At 42.0% G+C, this 19,614-nt stretch overlaps 1 protein-coding gene across 1 annotated transcript in view; it reads left to right on the top strand.

Moving 5' to 3' along the window:
- Positions 1 to 19,614, top strand: part of LOC140917004 (pinopsin-like) — a 146,738-nt gene that overhangs the window by 89,949 nt on the left and 37,175 nt on the right. Inside the window, exon 3 of the mRNA XM_073358900.1 lies at positions 5,541 to 5,774. Coding sequence (XP_073215001.1) covers positions 5,541 to 5,774 — 234 coding nt within the window. The remainder of the gene's footprint in view (positions 1 to 5,540; positions 5,775 to 19,614) is intronic.

The following is a 19,614-nucleotide window of genomic DNA, read 5'->3' on the forward strand; positions in this document are numbered from 1 at the left end:
TGCTCTGAGCATTCAGAGTTTCAAAAGCTCTCAGCGTTGATCTAACTTTGCCACCATTGCGGTAAATGGGAGCAGAGTTAGACCTTTTAGCACATTTGAAATGCAGAACCAGGAAACCCCTTACAAATTTAAAGTGAAAGCTTGTAATTTTAAGCACATTTTTCAATACACCACAGGTTCCTGGCACCTTTGCTTCTCCCCCTCACTACTGGGGCTAGTTCAGCTCCTGAGCCCTGAGGGCTGCTCTAACTCATGTCTGCCTGCCTGTGGCCCCAACAACAGATTGTTCTGGGACATGAAGATTATTGTTCTGGGCCCAGATAGGAGCTAGATTAGGAGCCACTCAGCTGGTTCTCCACCACCCAGGGATTCCCTCTACACAGGGCAAGGTTCTGGCCACGTCACATCTTACAGAAATACCACATTGGGCTAAATCATAAGTTTGTAAGTCAGCCCAAAACAAAGGGCTGCCCTTGGAGCAGCCAGGAGGAAGTTCAAGGAGTCAGTACCTCCCTCCTACAGCTTCAGAGAGAGAATAAACTTCACCACATCTAGCATCACAGCATATACCCCCCAGTGCACCAGTGTGACAGGCACTGGGCATATTGCAGGGACTGAGTCAAGACTCCTCCCACTCCCAACCCTGCCTCTTCTCATCCACTTGTCCAAAGTGGGGGAGGGGGGGGAATATAGTGGCTCTGCAGAGCCTTCCCCCTCCCAGGGCAGAAAAAGCAAGGTGTGCCATACTAGTGCAAAGGTATAACCTTATACCCTCTTCTGCTCCTTTGTCACCAGTGCACAGGACAGGCCATGACTACCCCCTTATCCAGAAACATGATTAAAGAATGGAAAGTATGTGGAATACAATCAAGTTATGCTTCTTAAACCTTTTGCATGATCTTACTACTTGCAATTTTAATTGTGCATCCATCACATGGCATTAACAGAGCCTTTTACATTTAATTTCCTCCATGTTTTGAAAGTTAGGTGTGATGCGGAGGGGAGAGAGAACTTTCTTGTGCTTACTAGCTTTTAAGTGATCCCATTTAAGCTTTAAAGCTCACAGCTTATTGATGGGAACAGAGAAATGGAGGGATGATCTCTCATCTGTGCTACTCTTAAATGTTGCCTCCAGAGACAGTTTCCTGCAAGACTGGGTTACCAACTCAGCAGCATATCACAATATGGAGACAGTGTGGTTAACTTCCTCGTTAATGAAAGCTTCCAGTTTGCGGAATGCCACAAAAAATGCCGATTAACCCTTGAATTCATAAGATTGTAATATGGTGTTTGTATCTGGAATTTACTCCTGTCCCTGCTGTTAAGACAGTTTGCTGATGGAACATTTCAGTGAGACAGATCTCCATGCAAAGGATGCCAGTAGTAACCCTGGACCTGCCAAGTCCCTGGGCTTTTCTCAGCTGAGAAGTAAAAGGCCTCTAACGCACCCTGAAAAGCAATCCACCTGCGGGGATGGGTGTGCATGTAAGGATCTTCAGAAGCAGCTCCCTTTGTGAGTGTGAGGCCTTAAGCCTTGAAGCCCTAATCCTGCAATGAGATGCTCACAGTCACCCGTGTGGAGTCCCACTGAAGATAAAGGGATGCTGTGGGATCCATTCAAGTGGATATCATTGAAGGAAGGGGCCTTGCTAAACTAAGAGGGGGCTCCTGCTCCAGTGACACTGAATGCAAAATTCATTGACTACAATGGGACTAGGCTCTGGCCCCAAAGCAAAAATGTATTACGCTGGTGAACATGTTGATGTGCAGGACCCTACATTACTCTGAGGGGTCTCTTCTTTCCTCTCTGACTTCCAGATCTGATTTTTACCTTTCACTCTCTTACAAAACATTGCAGTTGCTTCTCTCAGCACTGCAGGGCCGAGCTGACCTGCTTCACACTTGACTTATAATAGCTAGTTCATGAAGCAGTTCAGATTAGTCTTGGCAAGCAGAATGGGGTTCAGTCAGTATACTTGGCAAACCTATTCAAGCATTTCCTTGTCTTCTGTCCTGAGGTAGCAAAGTTCTGAATGATTTTGTAGGATCAAAATACCTGATATACATTAGCATTTTTTTTTATTTGATCATTTTTGCACCAGAGAAGGTAAGGAGTAAATCAGGGTAAAATGAATGTGTTTTCAGTCTTGAATACAGTAAACCAAGTTGTAAGGCTTGGCTTGTTCCTTGAGAAGGGCTGTATGTCTATCAGGCTTTGCTTCTGTCAAGCTTAGCAGGTCCCTTACCATGTTCTAATGCATTCAGTAAGCCTGGCACTAAAGTACAATACATTGTGAATATTGGCATCTACAAATTACAGCCTGAACTTGTAACCAGTGTGAGCCACTCTAACTTGAGTTAGAGTACTAAATAGCCTTCAAGCCACTGCAATGACTTGATCCTTGCCTTTAGAGTGCAAATGAAGTTTTAGATTGCTAACAACATATATCAATCTAATTGTCAGTTCAAAAACCTACTGCACTCTGAGGTAAATTCTGATGGAATGTGTGTCCTGAAACTATATTACATTTTTAAGAAAAAAAGACTAGAATCATCCATTTCTTGCATGTCTTAGAATGGTTGTTAGCATAGACTAATCATAGTTGCACACTACAATTATAGTATTTAAGCATGCCTAACAGTGATTCCTTTTTTAGAAACAATGTCACTAGGCAACAGATTAGGTTTCAAAAAAGAAATGAAAAAAATCCCAAAGTGGGATCAGACCTTTAGCTGGTGTAAATTTATCTGGTTCCATAGATTTCATGGCACACCTGAGGATCTGGCCAAGTGCCTTCATTTGGTTTAATATCAGTAGAACCCCTATTGTAACAAACTGATTGAGGACTAAGGAGTTCTATTTTAAGAACTTTTCTAATTTAAGGCTCTCTTAAAATCACCATAGGTATGTCACACAAGTTGTGGTATGGGGCACTGCATCACTTTCTTCTTGTCCTTCACACCACTACAAAGCAATTTCTAATGCACTGGAGACATCAACATATGAAGGGATATTAACTTGTTCTTCATTGACATCACTTTCACACCCACCCACGCCCCTTCCTGTCAGGAAAAATGGTCCATATAACTAGTTGTTCATAAGGTTGGTGTTCCAAAATAAATAAATAAATAAAAATGGAGGGTCCACTGTAGTTACAGGGTACATTTCATGGAGAGATGCATTACTCATGTTTGTGGCTCCCATCATCAGTGGAAGTTACATGGCTAAATGTCTGTGCCTCATCTGGAAAATATACACCAATAAGTAACAAAATATTTTTTTCCCCTCGAGGTGGTGAAGATTTATTGTTGACAGAGGAAGAAACTGATTTATTGTGTAAAAAAGTTTGAGAGGTCCATGGGATGGGCTTGATTTTAGTCTGTAGCTATGAGCTAGGGCAGTTTCAGGGGATGTTTGTACTCGACACAACTAAGCAGCACCTCTGCTGCTACCATGACTATGCTAATATTTATACTAAAGCTAGCTGAATGAGAGCTAGAGCAAGTATGTGTATGCGAGCTAGGAAACACCACCCTGACTCCTAGTGTAGATGTAGCCTATGTCTCATTAACCTTACCTAATCTGATCAAGGCAGCAGCTGTGTGAAGGTTGAACAGTGTCTGCTCATTCACATAGGGATGAGAGACTAATGAGGGATGGAATTTGTCGCCAGTGGATTCAGAGGGGCAGGGCTGTCCGATGTGGAGGTGTGAGATCCAAAGGATTAGAGGAAAATCTAGAACAGGAATTTGTTATGATTTTTTTTGGGCGGGTGTACAACAGGACAGTTATCAATAGGGAACTAAGCAGTACAGGGAACCGGTGGCTTTTTGAATGGGTGTTGGGAGTCTACGGGAAGGGTTATTAGATGTACAAAAAATGGGGAGGTTTATCATCTGGTCCCAAGTGACAGAAGAGAATTTCAATCATGCTAAGGTGAGACACCCCTGGAGTTCCTGTTTATCAGGTTTAAGTTAATCATCTTTCAATTTTGATAGACTGAGTAGAAGCATCTGATCTACTTTGCCAGAGCTATAGGCTTAAAATATAAACCAAAGTAAATAAATAAAAATAAATAAAATAAAAAAATGCTTTGGGGGGATTTAAATCTCATTTTACTATAAGCAGGAAAACTGGCTTAATCACTTGAGATTTCTCATTAAAAAGTACTTAAGCAACAATGGTGTGGTTAACTGCATCATTCAAATCTTGTCGGGTCTCATCCAGAGCTTATCGCAGTCTATAATTTTTATATCCTCTTTTAACTCAGTTGCCTGTGATCAAATACACTTTAGAGCAGTCATAGTCTTCAGCTCAAAAACTGCACTGTCAAGATATGCAGTCCAGTAGCAAAGAAAAATGGATCTTGAGTACAGCATATCCAGAATGAACTGTCTCATTTCTTACAAGTTTGTACATCATTCCAGCAATGGCAATAGAAAATGATACAACGTCCCCTGGCCTGGAAGCAATGATGGGAAAGTAGTAGGGATCCCTTTTCAATCAGTACTACACTATTAGTACAAGATTGATTCTATGCTGGTGGGACTGCAAAGCTTTAGAACTGACCACTTGTGATCCTTTTCAAAGGCCTTCTACTCGCCACAGATGGAAATGGCCTCAAGCCCCTAAAAATGTAAGCCAGTGTAATTCTGTTGAATTAGTGAAGTCAATGGAGCTTTGCAGACTTACACCAACCGATGACTGAGCCCATTGGAGTGCTAGCTGGGGTACCCCAGTCAAATTCCAAGTAGGAAAATTGCATTGCGCCTCTCTAAAATTACCCCTGTACATCCATCCACTCCAGATGAAAGTATTTTCCAGGTCCTAGCAGTTTAGCATTGTTCTATGCTGCCAACATTTGCCCAGTTCTGCCCTGAGAAGGCTGCATTTCAGTAGTTAGTTGTGTTCCCCATCTCCATGCACTTACAGATGAGCAGTTTGCATCTTTTCCTATCCCCTGAAGCATGTTACTAACAAACAGCACCACACATTCAACACACAAATGTAGCTTGCAGGTGGCTTTTGGTTTCCTCAGGATGAAAGGGGCCATCATTAATTCTAATGAACCCAAGACAGACAGGGGGAGGGAAGGGGAGCTGACTAGAGTTTAGGGGAGTACCACTGTTAACCAGAGGACCAGGGGAAGGGAAACCCTGCTCAAGCAGAGCAGAGGGACTCCCTGGCACAGAAGACTGAGGGAAACCCTACCAAAGGGGAAAGAGGGTAAGAAGCCCGTGAAGCTGAAGGAGCTATGACCTGGAGTAAGGGGGTGGACCTGGGTCCCTTCCCTGCTCCCCACCTCTCCTCTACCAGGGCACCAGCAGAGCCCTCAACGCCCAAGAATATGGGCAAGGGGTGGCACCCTGACCCACCACACCAAGGAAAAGCACAGGACCCACTACAGTAGCATTAGCCACTTGTCACAACTGCTAATGCAGTAGTTCAAGTAACTCAGACATATTTTCCCCTATTTTCAGCATTAATAATTATACATGCTGTTAATGTTTCTTTCACAATCCTGTTTTCTTTATTTCAGGTGAGTGGTGTTACTAAAGGAATAGGCCGGACAAGAGAGCAACGTGTACTGATCATGGTGGTTGTGATGGTAATTTGTTTTCTCCTGTGCTGGCTGCCATATGGGATCATGGCCCTGATAGCTACTTTTGGAAAACCTGGTCTAATTACGCCGTCCGCCAGCATCATTCCGTCAGTCCTTGCAAAAAGTAGTACAGTCTACAATCCAGTCATCTACATATTTTTGAACAAACAAGTAAGTAAAGTTATATCCCTAAAGTTTGTTCTGATGCAGTATGTGTCAGGACATTGTAGAAACAAATCTCTTTGTAACAGGGACATTTTTAGAATAACCATGTAATGAAAACAGCTACGGAGCAGATCTTCAGTAGGTGTAGCTCCACTGAAGTCTGCATAGCAACATTATTTTACACCCACTGAGGATCTGGTTCAACAATGCAAAATATGCCAAATGTAAAAGTAATGGAGCTCTAATCCTCCAAAAGCAAATGGTGAAACTCACCAAGGGAATAAGGAGGATGCCAAGGACATAGATTAAAAATGTGTGTGACAGAAGGTAGTGAGCATGGAGACCAGCTTCCTAAATAAAGAAGCTGGCAAGTCTGGAGCATTAAACTACCTGGACAACCAACTAAAGTTTCCTTTCTCTTAGTCAATTATAATTTGCCATCCAAACAAAGAGAGGTAAGAGTTAGAGACTGAACAGAGGAAATCATTGTGTCAGCAAGCTTGGCACCAGATTCCTCAGAAACCTACCTCAGTCTGAAGTTTTCTCAGGTATATGAGATCTCAACGAACCTACGCTTTTCCATTCTACCTACTCTCCACTACTGTTCCCTCTGAGCTCTGTGTGTGTGCACAGAGATCCTAACCCCCGCGCACACAGCAAAACACCGTGTGCACAAAAATTTGCACAGAAGAAATATTTTGTTCACACGGCTTGTCAAAAATTAGAGGGAACATTGCTCTCCACCACATTATGACGAGCACACCGATATGGTTACTCTCTTCTTCCACAGCCTTTTCCTTCCCGTTTCACTTTTCTTGTCATCCTCTCAAATCCTTCAGTCATACTTCTGTCATATGCTCCTCGTCAAAAGCAACTGTAAACAGGAAATCATCATCCAGTGGGGTGTTTGTAAGGGGGCCCTGCAGAGATCTGCTCTTGGCCCAATGCCGTTTGATTTCTTTCACAACAGTGAAAGGGAATATAAAATCATTGCTAAAATCCTAGTAACATTTACAAAGGACACAAATTGATGGAATGGTAAAAAATGGAGACAGGAGGTCAGACTCAAATGATCATAATGGTTGCTTCTGCCTTAAAAAACAAAACAATGAATATTCCTATCCTCCCTCCACCACGCCACATCCACTACTCCCATCCACTGCCTCTCCCCTCCTTCTACTCTATCTTGAAGTCATTCTCCCTCACCCACACACTTAACTCTGCCCAATCCCTGCTCATAAGCCATTTACTCGTCTGATGTCACTCAAACTTAGTTGTTTCCACTGCATTTTTCTTTCAACACTGCTCTCATGTATTTGTCTTTTGGCTGCTTCACAATCTCCAAAACTCCTGGCCCTGCAAGCCAATGAGAACTTCAGTTGTGCAACTTCATCACAAAATATGCTCAAAAAACACTCTGAGGAGAAATACACACGGCATAACCAAGTTGGCAATGTCTTTCTTTACATAGTCTGAATTTCAAGCACTGTTAAATAGATGCGAAAACAGGTTGATTTTTTTCCCCCAACAATCATAATAGTCACATTTCTTAACTAATGTTTCAACACTAGAAACTCAGTTTATTTTTATTTATAGAAGTAATTTCTGGCTGGAATGAAGGGGAGCGGAATGAGGATTTTAACAGATGGATGGAAGTAGCATTATATACAAATGTTATAGTCTACGCAGTCATCTCGAATATTAACAGGACTGAGTCTGTGCATTTTTTGGTAGTAAAATATAGGCCATTCAGCATGTAGGTAAATAGTGTTTAACAAATTTCACTCATTAACTAATGTCCAAAATTACTAGCGACATACAATTCTCTGTGATATGGGTACAGGAATTTATCAGCATGGAAGAGAAGAACGAACACAATGTGTGACTATTAACAGTTGAAAGCAGAAATGCCTGATCTAGAATGTTGTATTCAGCTTTTTGCCACCTTCTTGGAACAATATTCCTGCTGTGAAGGGGATGCAGCACAGAGCTGAATGATTTTGCATTTTAATTATATCTGTAAAGAGGGAAGGCCAAAGCAGCTGACAGCTTTTCCCACTGGGGAAGAAGAGGCATCATAGTGACCTAAAATGTATTGAAAGTTAGGAATGCGTTTGTTGATTTTGAGAGAGAAAGTGTTCTGCATAGATGCAGGGCGGTGTGTACAACCTACCATTATTTAATGAAGAGCAAACAGGACCCTGAGGAATTACTACTGACCTGGATTAGCAAGTGCATGGAACAACTTGACAAGAGCATCAAAGGCTAGATACTACGGGTCTGATTTACCTCTCCATTATTCCGGCGTTATACAATGGTGTCAAGGCTGATTCCCTACTCTAGCACTTGGAGTGCAGAAGGTGGGGACCCTCAAGGATTTTTACAAATTAATACTTGCCACTCCAGGCTTGTATTAAAACTCCCAAGGTTACAGCTTTCTTCTGACCTTGGCTTGGAAATGCTGCTACTACCCAAATGCAAAATCCCTTTTTTTGGGAACCCAGAAAGGCGCACTTAGGAATTCCTTCCTGTGGGGTACCCTCAAGCCCTTTCACCGCCCTCTCTGGAGAATTGCTGAGAAAGAAAATAAAGGAGTTAGCTGGTGGCACCAGCTAATTAAACAACATATGCACAAACCTCTTAGTACAGCAAAAATCCAATCTTGTTCCTAAAAAAGGTAAATTTTAACAAAAACAAGAAAGAAAATGCATCTGGAACTTAGGCTTTTGCTAGATTATAAAAGATCAATAACAAAAATCAAGCACCCAAAATAGCTTTCCTGGGGGGTTCAGCTTAAAAGGTTACAAGCAAACAAAAGCATCTGGGGTTAGCACAGAGGAGTCCACTAGCCATAAGAAATAAACATAAATAAACCTAATTGCATCTTTGTAAACATTCCTGATCTACTTACACATTTGGGGGTTCCAAGTAAGTAGTTCTGGGTGGGATCTATGATCATACCTGTCTTAAAGCTTCTCAAGCATAACTCCTCCCTGTTCCCCTCTTTCCCAGAGGGCACAGACACAAAGGGGAAGTTCTCCCCCCCCCCATTTTAAAAAAAGTTCTAGCCTTCCCAATGGCTCTTTTGGTCAGGTGCCCACTACCTTTCCTTTGCCTGGGGGACTTTAACACTTTACAGGTAAAGCAAGCAGAGAACAGCCACCAATAGAGACTTAGAGCTAACTGGCTGGCTGTCCATAAAAGGGAGCCAACCCTCCTCCCACCCCCTTCATCTATCACAGATGGTAACAACTGATATAATTCTGTTCTTCTGATGCGGTATGAGATACTGGCCAGCCAATAAGTTGGACTTACCCCTTTTATCAGAGGGGAAAAATTAAACTGTAAAATTGTTTAGGTACAAATAGTTATAAGTATCTAAGTTCCAACCGAATGTGCATTTTACCACAAATATTTTCTATCTATATGGCTGTCATTTTTTTCAAATAAAAGTGGAAAAATGAAATGTAAGAAAAGCTCACAGAACAGATTGAGGCAACTAGACAGCTGCAGCGGCACAGGAGCTAGCAAACAGAGCTGTAAACAGGGGAGTTTGAGTGGGAATTTGTAAGGGGAGTTTGTCTTGTGGTGCTTGATTTTTGCTGTGGGTGGTGGTGTTTTGGTGTGGTTTGTTTCAGAGTAACAGCCGTGTTAGTCTGTATTCGCAAAAAGAAAAGGAGTACTAGTGGCACCTTAGAGACTAACCAATTTATTTGAGCATGAGCTTTCGTGAGCTACAGCTCACTTCATCGGATGCATACCGTGGAAACTGCAGCAGACTTTATATACACAGAGAATATGAAACAATACCTCCTCCCACCCCACTGTCCTGCTGGTAATAGCTTATCTAAAGTGATCATCAGGTTGGGCCATTTCCAGCAGAAATCCAGGTTCTCTCACGCTCCACCCCCCCACACACAAATTCACTCTCCTGCTGGTGATAGCCCATCCAAGATTATCATGCACATTGTGTAAAGAGTTGTCACTTTGGATGGGCTATCACCAGCAGGAGAGTGAATGTGTGTGGGGGGGGGTGGAGGGTGAGAAAACCTGGATTTGTGCTGGAAATGGCCCAACCTGATGATCACTTTAGATAAGCTATTACCAGCAGGACAGTGGGGTGGGAGGAGGTATTGTTTCATATTCTCTGTGTGTATATAAAGTCTGCTGCAGTTTCCACGGTATGCATCCGATGAAGTGAGCTGTAGCTCACGAAAGCTCATGCTCAAATAAATTGGTTAGTCTCTAAGGTGCCACAAGTACTCCTTTTCTTGGTGTGGTTTGTGTTTCCCAGATTAACAGGATTTAGGTAGGAAGGCAATGACAGATACAGAGGTAGCAGTGGGAGTGACCCATGTAGCGGAAGACACAATGAAGATGACTGGATGTGGAAGCTGTGGTATGTACATGATCCTGGAGGGGGCACCTGGTAAGAGTTTTGTCTGTATGAAGTGCCGTCTGATAGAGCTGATGGAGGAAAAGATCAGAGGTTTGGAGATGCAGGTGGAAAGTCTGGTAGAGTTTAGGAAGGGGTTTGAGCAGATTATGGAGCAAAGACATGAGGTATCTGAAGGGAAAAGCTCAGACTTGCAGATGGAAGCAGGACTGAGGAATTCTGAGGGGAGACTGGGTGAGGAAAGTGGTCAGTGGAAGCATGTGACTAAAAGAACCAGGCAGAAGAAAAGATGGGCTAGTGAAGGAGAAAGAGCTCAAGAATAGGTATGCAGAGTTGGAAAATGAAGAAGGGGCTCAGCAGGTAGTCACTGAAGGGGGAAGGGCAAGGAAGAAGAGAAGAGCGGCTAGTCCTATAGGAAAAGGGGAAGAGTTAATGGAGATTACACCAAATATGAGCCCCAGGAGGATACAGGATGGGTTAAAGAGGATTACAAGGGAGAATAGGAATGGAAAGAACTTGCAGCCAGAGGGAACAGGGGAGAATAGCACCGTCACTAGGAAAAGACAGGTCTATGTGACTGGGGACTCTTTACTGAGAAGAACAGATAGGCCTGTAATCAGAGAATAGGAGGGTGTGCTGTCTTCCAGGTGCTAAGACACGGGATGTAGACCTGAGGTTGAAAAGGATTCTAAAGGGAGCGGGAAAGAATCCAATTATCCTTCATGGGGGAACAAATGATACGGCTAGATTCTCGCTGAAAAGTATTAAGGGAGACTATGCTAGGCTGGGGAAGACGCTTGAGGAAATTGAGGCTCAGGTGATCTTTAGTGGGATTCTGCCTGTTCCTAGAGAAGGGCAACGGTGTGACAAGATTATGACTATCAACAGATGGCTTAGGCAGTGGTGCTATAAGGAGGGCTTTGGGATGTATGGCCACTGGGAGGCATTCATGGATAGAGGACAGTTCTCTTGGGATGGACTTCATCTGAGTAGGGAAGGAAATAGACTTCTAGGATGGAGGCTGGCACAACTGATTAAGAGAGCTTTAAACTAGGAATTAGGGGGAGATGTCCAGGTAATCTCCACGCCAGAATTTAGCATTGAGAGGAAAGAAAATGAAGTAAGAGTGGATACAGCCGTGGGTAGGAGGAAGGGCAGTGTAGATACAAGTCTAATAGGTTATACTGGTAGTAAAATGACCGTGCCTAATAGGGTACAGAATGTGAGTGAGGCCAAACAGCAAAAATTAAGATGTTTGTACACTAATGCGAGGAGCCTCGGTAACAAAATGGAGGAACTAGAGCTACTGGTGCAGGAAGTGAAACCAGATATTATAGGGGTAACAGAGACATGGTGGAATAGTCGTCATGACTGGGCTACAGGTATTGAAGGGTATGTGCTGTTTAGGAAAGACCGAAATAAAGGTAAAGGTGGTGGAGTAGCACTGTATATCAATGATGAGATAGAATGTAAAGAAATAAGAAGCGATGAAATGGATATGACTGAGTCCATCTGGGCAAAAATTAAATTGGGGAAGAAAACTATTTAGAGCCTCCCCTAGGATAGTGCTTGGGATGTGCTATAGGCCGCCGGGATCTAATCTGGATATGGATAGAGCCCTTTTTAATGTTTTTAATAAAGTAAATACTAATGGAAACTGTGTGATCATGGGAGACTAACTTCCCAGATATAGACTGGAGGACGAGTGCTAGTAATAATAATAGGGCTCAGATTTTCCTAGGTGCGATAGCTGATGGATTCCTTCAGCAAGTAGTTGCTGAACCGACCAGAGGGGATGCCATTTTAGATTTGGTTTTGGTGAGTAGTGAGGTCCTCATAGAAGAAATGGTTGTAAGGGATAATCTTGGCTCAAGTGATCATGAGCTAATTCAGTTCAACCTGAACAGAAGGATTAATAAAAATAAATCTGCATCTAGGGTTTTTGATGTCAAAAGGGCTGACTTTCAAAAATTAAGGAAATTAGTTAGGGAAGTGGATTGGACTGAAGAATTTATGGATCTAAAGGTAGAGGAGGCCTGGGATTGTTTTAAATCAAAGCTGCAGAAGCTATCAGAAGCCTGCATCCCAAGTAAGTAGACCAAGCTGGATGAGAAAGCATCTCAGAGAGGTGATTAAGAAAAAGCAGAAAGCATATAGGGAGTGGAAGAAGGGAGGGATCAGCAAGGAAAGCTACCTTATTGAGGTCAGAACATGTAGGGATAAAGTGAGACAGGCTAAAAGTCAAGTAGAGTTGGACCTTGCAAAGGGAATTAAAACCAATAGTAAAAGGTTCTATAGTCATATAAATAAGAAGAAAACAAAGAAAGAAGTGGGACCGCTAAACACTGAGGATGGAGTGGAGGTGAAGGATAATCTAGGCATGGCCAAGTATCTAAACAAATACTTTGCCTCAGTCTTTAATAAGACTAAAGAGGATCTTAGGGATAATGGTAGCATGACAAATGGGAATGAGGATATGGAGGTAGACATCACCATATTTGAGGTAGAAGCGAAACTCAAACAGCTTAATGGGACTAAATCGGGGGGCCCGGATAATCTTCATCCAAGAATATTAAAGGAATTGGCACAAGAAATTGCAAGCCCATTAGCAAGAATTTTTAATGAATCTGTAAACTCAGGGGTTGTACCGTATGATTGGAGAATTGCTAACAGTTCCTATTTTTAAGAAAGGGAAAAAAAGTGATCCGGGTAATTATAGGCCTATTAGTTTGACATCTGTAGTATGCAAGGTCTTGGAAAAAATTTTGAAGGAGAAGGTAGTTAAGGACATTGAAGTCAATGGTAAATGGGACAAAATACAATATGGTTTTACAAAAGGTAGATCATGCCAAACCAACCCGATCTCCTTCTTTGAGAAAGTAACAGATTTTTTAGACAAAGGAAATGCAGTGGATCTAATTTACCTGGATTTTAGTAAGGCATTTGATACCATGCCACATGGGGAATTATTAAATTGGATAAGATGGGGATCAATAGGAAAATTGAAAGGTAGATAAGGAATTGGTTAAAGGGGAGACAACAACGGGTCCTATTGAAAGGTGAACTGTCAGGCTGGAGGGAGGTTACCAGTGGAGTTCCTCAAGGATCGCTTTTGGGACCAATCTTTTTATTACTGACCTTGGCACAAGAAGTGGGAGTGTGCTAATAAAGGTTGCGGATGATACAAAGCTGGGAGGTATTGCCAATTTAGAGAAGGACAGGGATACCCTACAGGAGGATCTGGATGACCTTGTAAAATGGAGTAATAATAATAGGATGAAATTTAATAGTGAGAAGTGTAAGATCATGCATTTAGGGATTAATAAGAAGAATTTTAGTTATAAGCTAGGGACGCATCAATTAGAAGTAACGGAGAAGGAAAAGGACCTTGGAGTATTGGTTGATCATAGGATGACTATGAGCCGCCAATGTGATATGGCTGTGAAAAAAGCTAATGTGGTCTTGGGATGCATCAGGAGAGGTATTTCCAGTAGGGATAAGGAGGTTTTAGTACCGTTATACAAGGCACTGGTGAGACCTCACCTGGAATACTGTGTGCAGTTCTGGTCTCCCATGTTTAAGGAGGATGAATTCAAACTGGAACAGGTACAGAGAAGGGCTACTAGGATGATCCGAGGAATGGAAAACTTGTCTTATGAAAGGAGACTCAGGGAGCTTGGCTTGTTTAGCCTAACTAAAAGAAGGTTGAGGAGAGATATGATTGCTCTCTATAAATATATCAGAGGGATAAATACCAGAGGGGGAGAGGAATTATTTAAGCTCAGTACCAATGTGGACACAAGAACAAATGGATATAAACTGGCCACTAGGAAATTTAGACTAGAAATTAGACAAAGGTTTTTTAACCATCAGAGGAGTGAAGTTTTGGAATAGCCTTCCAAGGGAAGCAGTGGGGGCAAAAGATCTATCTAGCTTTAAGATTAAACTCGATAAGTTTATGGAGGAGATGGTATGATGGGATAACATGGTTTTGGTAATTAAATATTCATAAATAGGCCCAATGGCCTGTGATGGGCTATTAGATGAGGCGAGATCCAAGTTACCCAGGAAAGAATTTTCTGTAGTATCTGGCTGATGAATCTTGCCCATATGCTCAGGGTTTAGCTGATCACCATATTTGGGGTCAAGAAGGAATTTTCCTCCAGGGCAGATTGGAAGAGGCCCTGGAGGTTTTTTGCCTTCCTCTGTAGCATGGGACACGGATCACTTGCTGGAGGATTCTCTGCTCCTTGAAGTCTTTAAACTACGATTTGAGGACTTCAATAGCACAGATATAGGTATGAGGGGTTTTTTTTTGTAGGAGTGGTTGGTGAAATTCTGTGGCCTGCATTGTGCAGGAGGTCAGACTAGATGATCATAATGGTCTCTTCTGACCTAAATATCTATGAATCTAGACAATGTAAAAGGGCATTGGTGTGGGAGTTAAAAGACAGCAACAAAGTACTAAGATTTGGATTGCATTAGGACGAATAAAAGAGGAAAGATGTGCTTTGCTGAGAAACTTTTCCCTGGCAAGGAGTCACATGCACACTTCCCAAGTTTATGCTCACCTCACACCCCCTCACACTAAATTGCTCCCTGAGATTCCTTTTAGCAAGTGAATTGAACATGATGAAAATCATAGAAGACAATATTCAGGTATTTAGAAGCCAAAGTCTGTAGGGTATTTTGTTCACTTGACTCACTCTTACATTACAGACAGAAGATAGGTAACTCACCTTTCCCAGACATGAAGAAGAGCTCTGCGGAAGCTCAAAAGCTTGTCTCTTTCACCAATAAAAGTATGGCCCATAAAAGATATTACCTCACACACCCGGTCTCATTAATATCCTGGGACCAAGATGGTTACAACAACAACGGAAGACATGTTAAACTGTTACCTTTATCTGTCAGAGTTCTGGGAAGTGTTAGAATTCCTGTCCCATCCAATAAGTGCTTAAAGGGAAACAATGCTGCTTGGAAGACACTGTAGCTTCAGAACCAAAATAGCACCTTCATTCTAAAATTCTGGAGCCTGATTCTCACTCACACCACTCGGGCAGTGTAAAAAGGGACTTAAACTGAGTGCAAGTTACATTTACTTTGCGGTCCCTTTGGATGCTGGAGGGATGTAAAAGGGCCTTAGTATAAATGAAAATCAAGCTCTTTGATTTCACCGTGAACTTTTGTGACTGCAGTGGTGTTATGTCTTCTGCATCACATGCTTGGGGGAGAGGGGGATCATTAAGGATCAGCCAGTTGGGTCAGATATTTTAATTATGACTCATAGCCCCACTGTAGTAAAATCTGTGAGTCATTTCCTGAAGAATAGGGGCTTGTTTTTGAATAATAGGATATCTTGCTTTGGGAGGGTGGTATACCTTGTGTGTAGAATTGTGTCTGGAGTTTTACATGTCACATGTAGCCTGCCTCTCTCAATTGCAATTTTTTTAAAAAAACTTTGTTGAAACCATAACAAGAGAGCTGTCCTCTTCAGAGAGCAGCCAGATGTGTGCTGATGAGCATTCAAGGGAAATGCATCACCAGGTTAAATAATTTAAAGATGCAAGTCCTAGGAGGCAGCCTATTAGAGCAATCCCTCCATTTTATCTAGAGTATTTTCCAGCTACCCCATGTGTACACAGATGTGGTTGGTTTCAGAGCAGCAGCCATGTTAGTCTGTATTCGGAAAAAGAAAAGGAGTACTTGTGGCACCTTAGAGACTTATAATAAATTTGTTAGTCTCTAAGGTGCCACAACAAATTTATTATAAGTCTCTAAGGTGCCACAAGTACTCCTTTTCTTTTTATAGATGTGGTTGTTACCCCTGAGGAGCTAACATTTTCCTTTGTCCTTGAGTTCCACGAAAGGGTTGGGCTGTGCTCTGTATATTCTCTTCCTAGAAACAAATCAAGTAGGTATTAGAGAAGCAAAGCACCTGTTGGTAATCTCTCCTATCTCTATGGCAATAAAAGATTGTTTCTTACAGTACATTTTCTGGTGTCTTGATCAGTCTAGGTTTTATGTTTCCCAAGTGATGGAACTTCCACCACTTACCTTAGCAAAGTATTCCACAGCCAGCTAGGTCTCATTGACAGGAGACTTATTGATAATCATCTTAATTTTTCCCTTAATGTCATCCATTATATCGTGTCACCCTCTCATAGGCCATCTTAAATAGTTCCTCACTCTCTTTGGCAGAGCTGATAGGAACTTTTTCACCACAAGCAAAACATTTCACAGAAACAAATCTGTTTCCATAAAATTTTTATCAGAAAGATTTTTGGGTAATAAGAGACTTTGTCTATAGCTGGGTGGTTAGGGTCCTGGCCTAAAATGTGGGAAACTCAGGATTAAGTCCCCATACGGCCTGATTTGGAGTAATGGAGGATGAAAAACTCTGCTCCAAATCTGGCAGAATGGGGGCTTGAACTGGGTACTCTTCATCGCAGGACCGCATCGACCCACTCCTGCAAAAATATTCAAATGGTTTTATTTTCATGCCCATGCAGAACAAAAACTAATTCTGAAACCTCAAAAGTTGTCACGAAACAGAATTGTCATCCTCTGGCCAGCCATACTCACTGGTGTTTACAGTCCTCAACTATGGCCAGAACACTATGAGGTCTCCATGCACACTTTCATAGTTGCTTGAGCATATATATTTGGGCACTCTGTGACATCTGCAGTGTCTTGATCAACAGACCTGTAATGGGCAGCTGATAGTTTAGCTAATCTGGACTGCTGCCATTCAATAAAAAAAAGAGTCAAGTTTTCTCCCTATGAAGCATTTCCTTGTCATTTAGGAGAATATTATTTAGTTTGGATCAGAGCAGTCTAGGACCGTAGAGACAGTGGTATCTTGAGGTGGACAGACGTTGAGGCCACTCTGCTTGAGTTTAAGCCAAACTTACATACCACCTCCAGTCTATGCCACATCCTCCTAGCAAAAGTTCTTCCCTTCCTCCTCTGGGGATTCACGTGAGCGGCATTAAATTGCTGTGTCAGTTTGGGGAAAAGAATGGTCCCATTCAATCTTTATCGGTCCTGGCAGGTGCATGAGATGGAGGTAGGAGTCCTGAGCAAGGAGGCCTCAAAATGCCTAAAGCCATTCTGTTGAGAATGGCTTAAAACTAAAGATTAGAAATGGAGTAAAGCTGTCTTGTTATTCTTGCGGCTCCAGGACTGGTGAGCGGTACTGTGTCTAGGCCAAATAATCCATGTCAGTGGTTAAACAGCACTTAAGATACTGTTGCACAGCAGTCACACAGTGCTGCCGCTCTGCCCAGTGCTCCAGAGTCATTTTTATCTCTTTTGCTCATTCTTCTTTTGTATTAGGATGATGTGACCCAACAGTGGGCAGTGCAATATGGTAATAAAGTTAAACTGGTGTCCATTGTGCCTGGACCAATCCTACAGAAACTACTAACAAATCTCTGTTTCTTCCCCGCTGTTTAGCATTTCACTGGAGAGTTTATATGTACGTCGTCAGTGCACTTTGTGAGGTTACTGTGAAATGAAAGACACTTTGTACAAGGTATCTAACATATGAAAATAACCAGCCAAATATATATAGCCAGTCGTAGGGATACTGTACATACTGACCCAGGGTAGAATGACCAGATAGCAAGTGTGAAAAATCAGGACAGGAGATGAGGGGGTAATGGCACCTATATAAGAAAAAGCCCCAAATATCAGGACTGTCCCTATAAAATCGGGACATCTGGTCACCCTACCCCAGGGAGAGCATTTCAGCAGGTTTTCCATTATAAGTAGAAATCCCTGAGGCTAGATGCTCAGATGTAAATCAGCATACCTGAAGATCTGGGCCCTGGGCTTTTCCTCCCATTCTGGTCCTGTTAATCATATCTCCCCTTCTTGCTTTAAGAAAATCGCCCTGTATTATTATAACAAGCACATTCAGCGCAATATTTTAGTTTGTGTTAGTCTTACAGGAGGAATAATTTATGATTGCCCAAAATTGTTTAATTACTGCCAATTTTTAGAATATGGAATAAATCCGAAGATTTAAATGAACCTAATACCCAGGCATGAATCTTTCTTAAGATGGAGATATGGTTGTAAGTAGTATCAGAGTTGACTTCCCCTCCTCTGGCACACAAGCAGCACACAGCTAGAGCAGAGCAGAGCCTTGCACTTATAATGGTTTGCATTAGCATATCAGGCTGGGAGCATGGTATATTCCTTCTGCCCATGTGGTAAGTGATTAAATAAGGGAGAAGGAAGTGGATAGTCAAACCCATAAACTCTAACACCCCCTCCCCCTCCCTTTTTCAGAGTACAGAGAAGACCCAGAGGAAAATTATCCTTCTGCTTTCCTAAATGTAATCCGATCTCTCCCCGCCCAGACTGGCGACTCCTTTGTTCTGTTCACTTTATAGGATTGCCAAAGAAAGGAACAGCTCTCCCTACATCTGCTCCCCAGATATTTAACTCTTCCCTGCCTGATTCACATCCCCCAGACTTGGCAGGAAAGGCTTAGGGAGTGACTGTTATCTTCTACTAGGGATCTGACAACAGACCCTTTATCAAGTCTGATAGGGACCCTTCAAATTCATTTGTTAATGGTCTCTCTTTGCAGGACGGGATAGTTATAAAACAAAATCTCAATTGCACTGAAATTGATAATGGAGCAGCTGTACAGTATGTCTGTTCCTGTTCATGACTTGCATGCGCTCCTCAAGTTTTACTTCAATTTGCTTCTTTCAGAGGTAATTGCTCCACCACTGCTCCATTTATCCTGAACAAGTTATTAAACTTAACTACAGCAGGAAGGCATATCTTATCCATGCATTTCGCAATCATGTGAGCATGGGAAGATGACAGAGGTGCTTGTTTCTCAGCTATAGCAACAAGTATTTGGGATTTAGGATTAATGCATTTGAGGATTTAATTTGAAAGACATACATAACATCTTTTTAAACAATCTTATCAAATGAGGTTAGAAACAATTCCTGACCTGAACTCCCATGTTTAATGAGATCAGATATTCATCTCTGGTTTCCTTTTACAGCATGGGAGCAGAATTTCAAAATTCATGTGTTACTGTTATACCATAATTTTCCCCCGGTAGTGATTCAGTGGGAGGAAAATTCCTCTGACCTTTTTTGCATTCAGTACTTACTGACTTTAACAAAAGCATTTAACAAATGGAGTTAAAATTGATGCTTGGGTGAAATAATAGCAACAATCAGGAAGAAACAAGTCTTCACATTACAGCAAGTCACTAACCTAGAGATTTTATTGTGGGAAGCAGCAAAACTTCCTGAAGTTGTAAAGCATAAATTTTATTTTCAGATTTTAGAGTGTAAACAGGGGACATAATTCATCTCATAGCATAACAAGGCAATGATGTAAGTACATGTACTTACCTCAGAGCATAGATCAATCACGTGTTGTTCAGATACTGAGGTTTGGGCAGAGGGTTCT

This window comes from Lepidochelys kempii, chromosome 9 (assembly GCF_965140265.1).
Source record: "Lepidochelys kempii isolate rLepKem1 chromosome 9, rLepKem1.hap2, whole genome shotgun sequence".
NCBI classification, from domain to species: Eukaryota; Metazoa; Chordata; order Testudines; family Cheloniidae; genus Lepidochelys; species Lepidochelys kempii.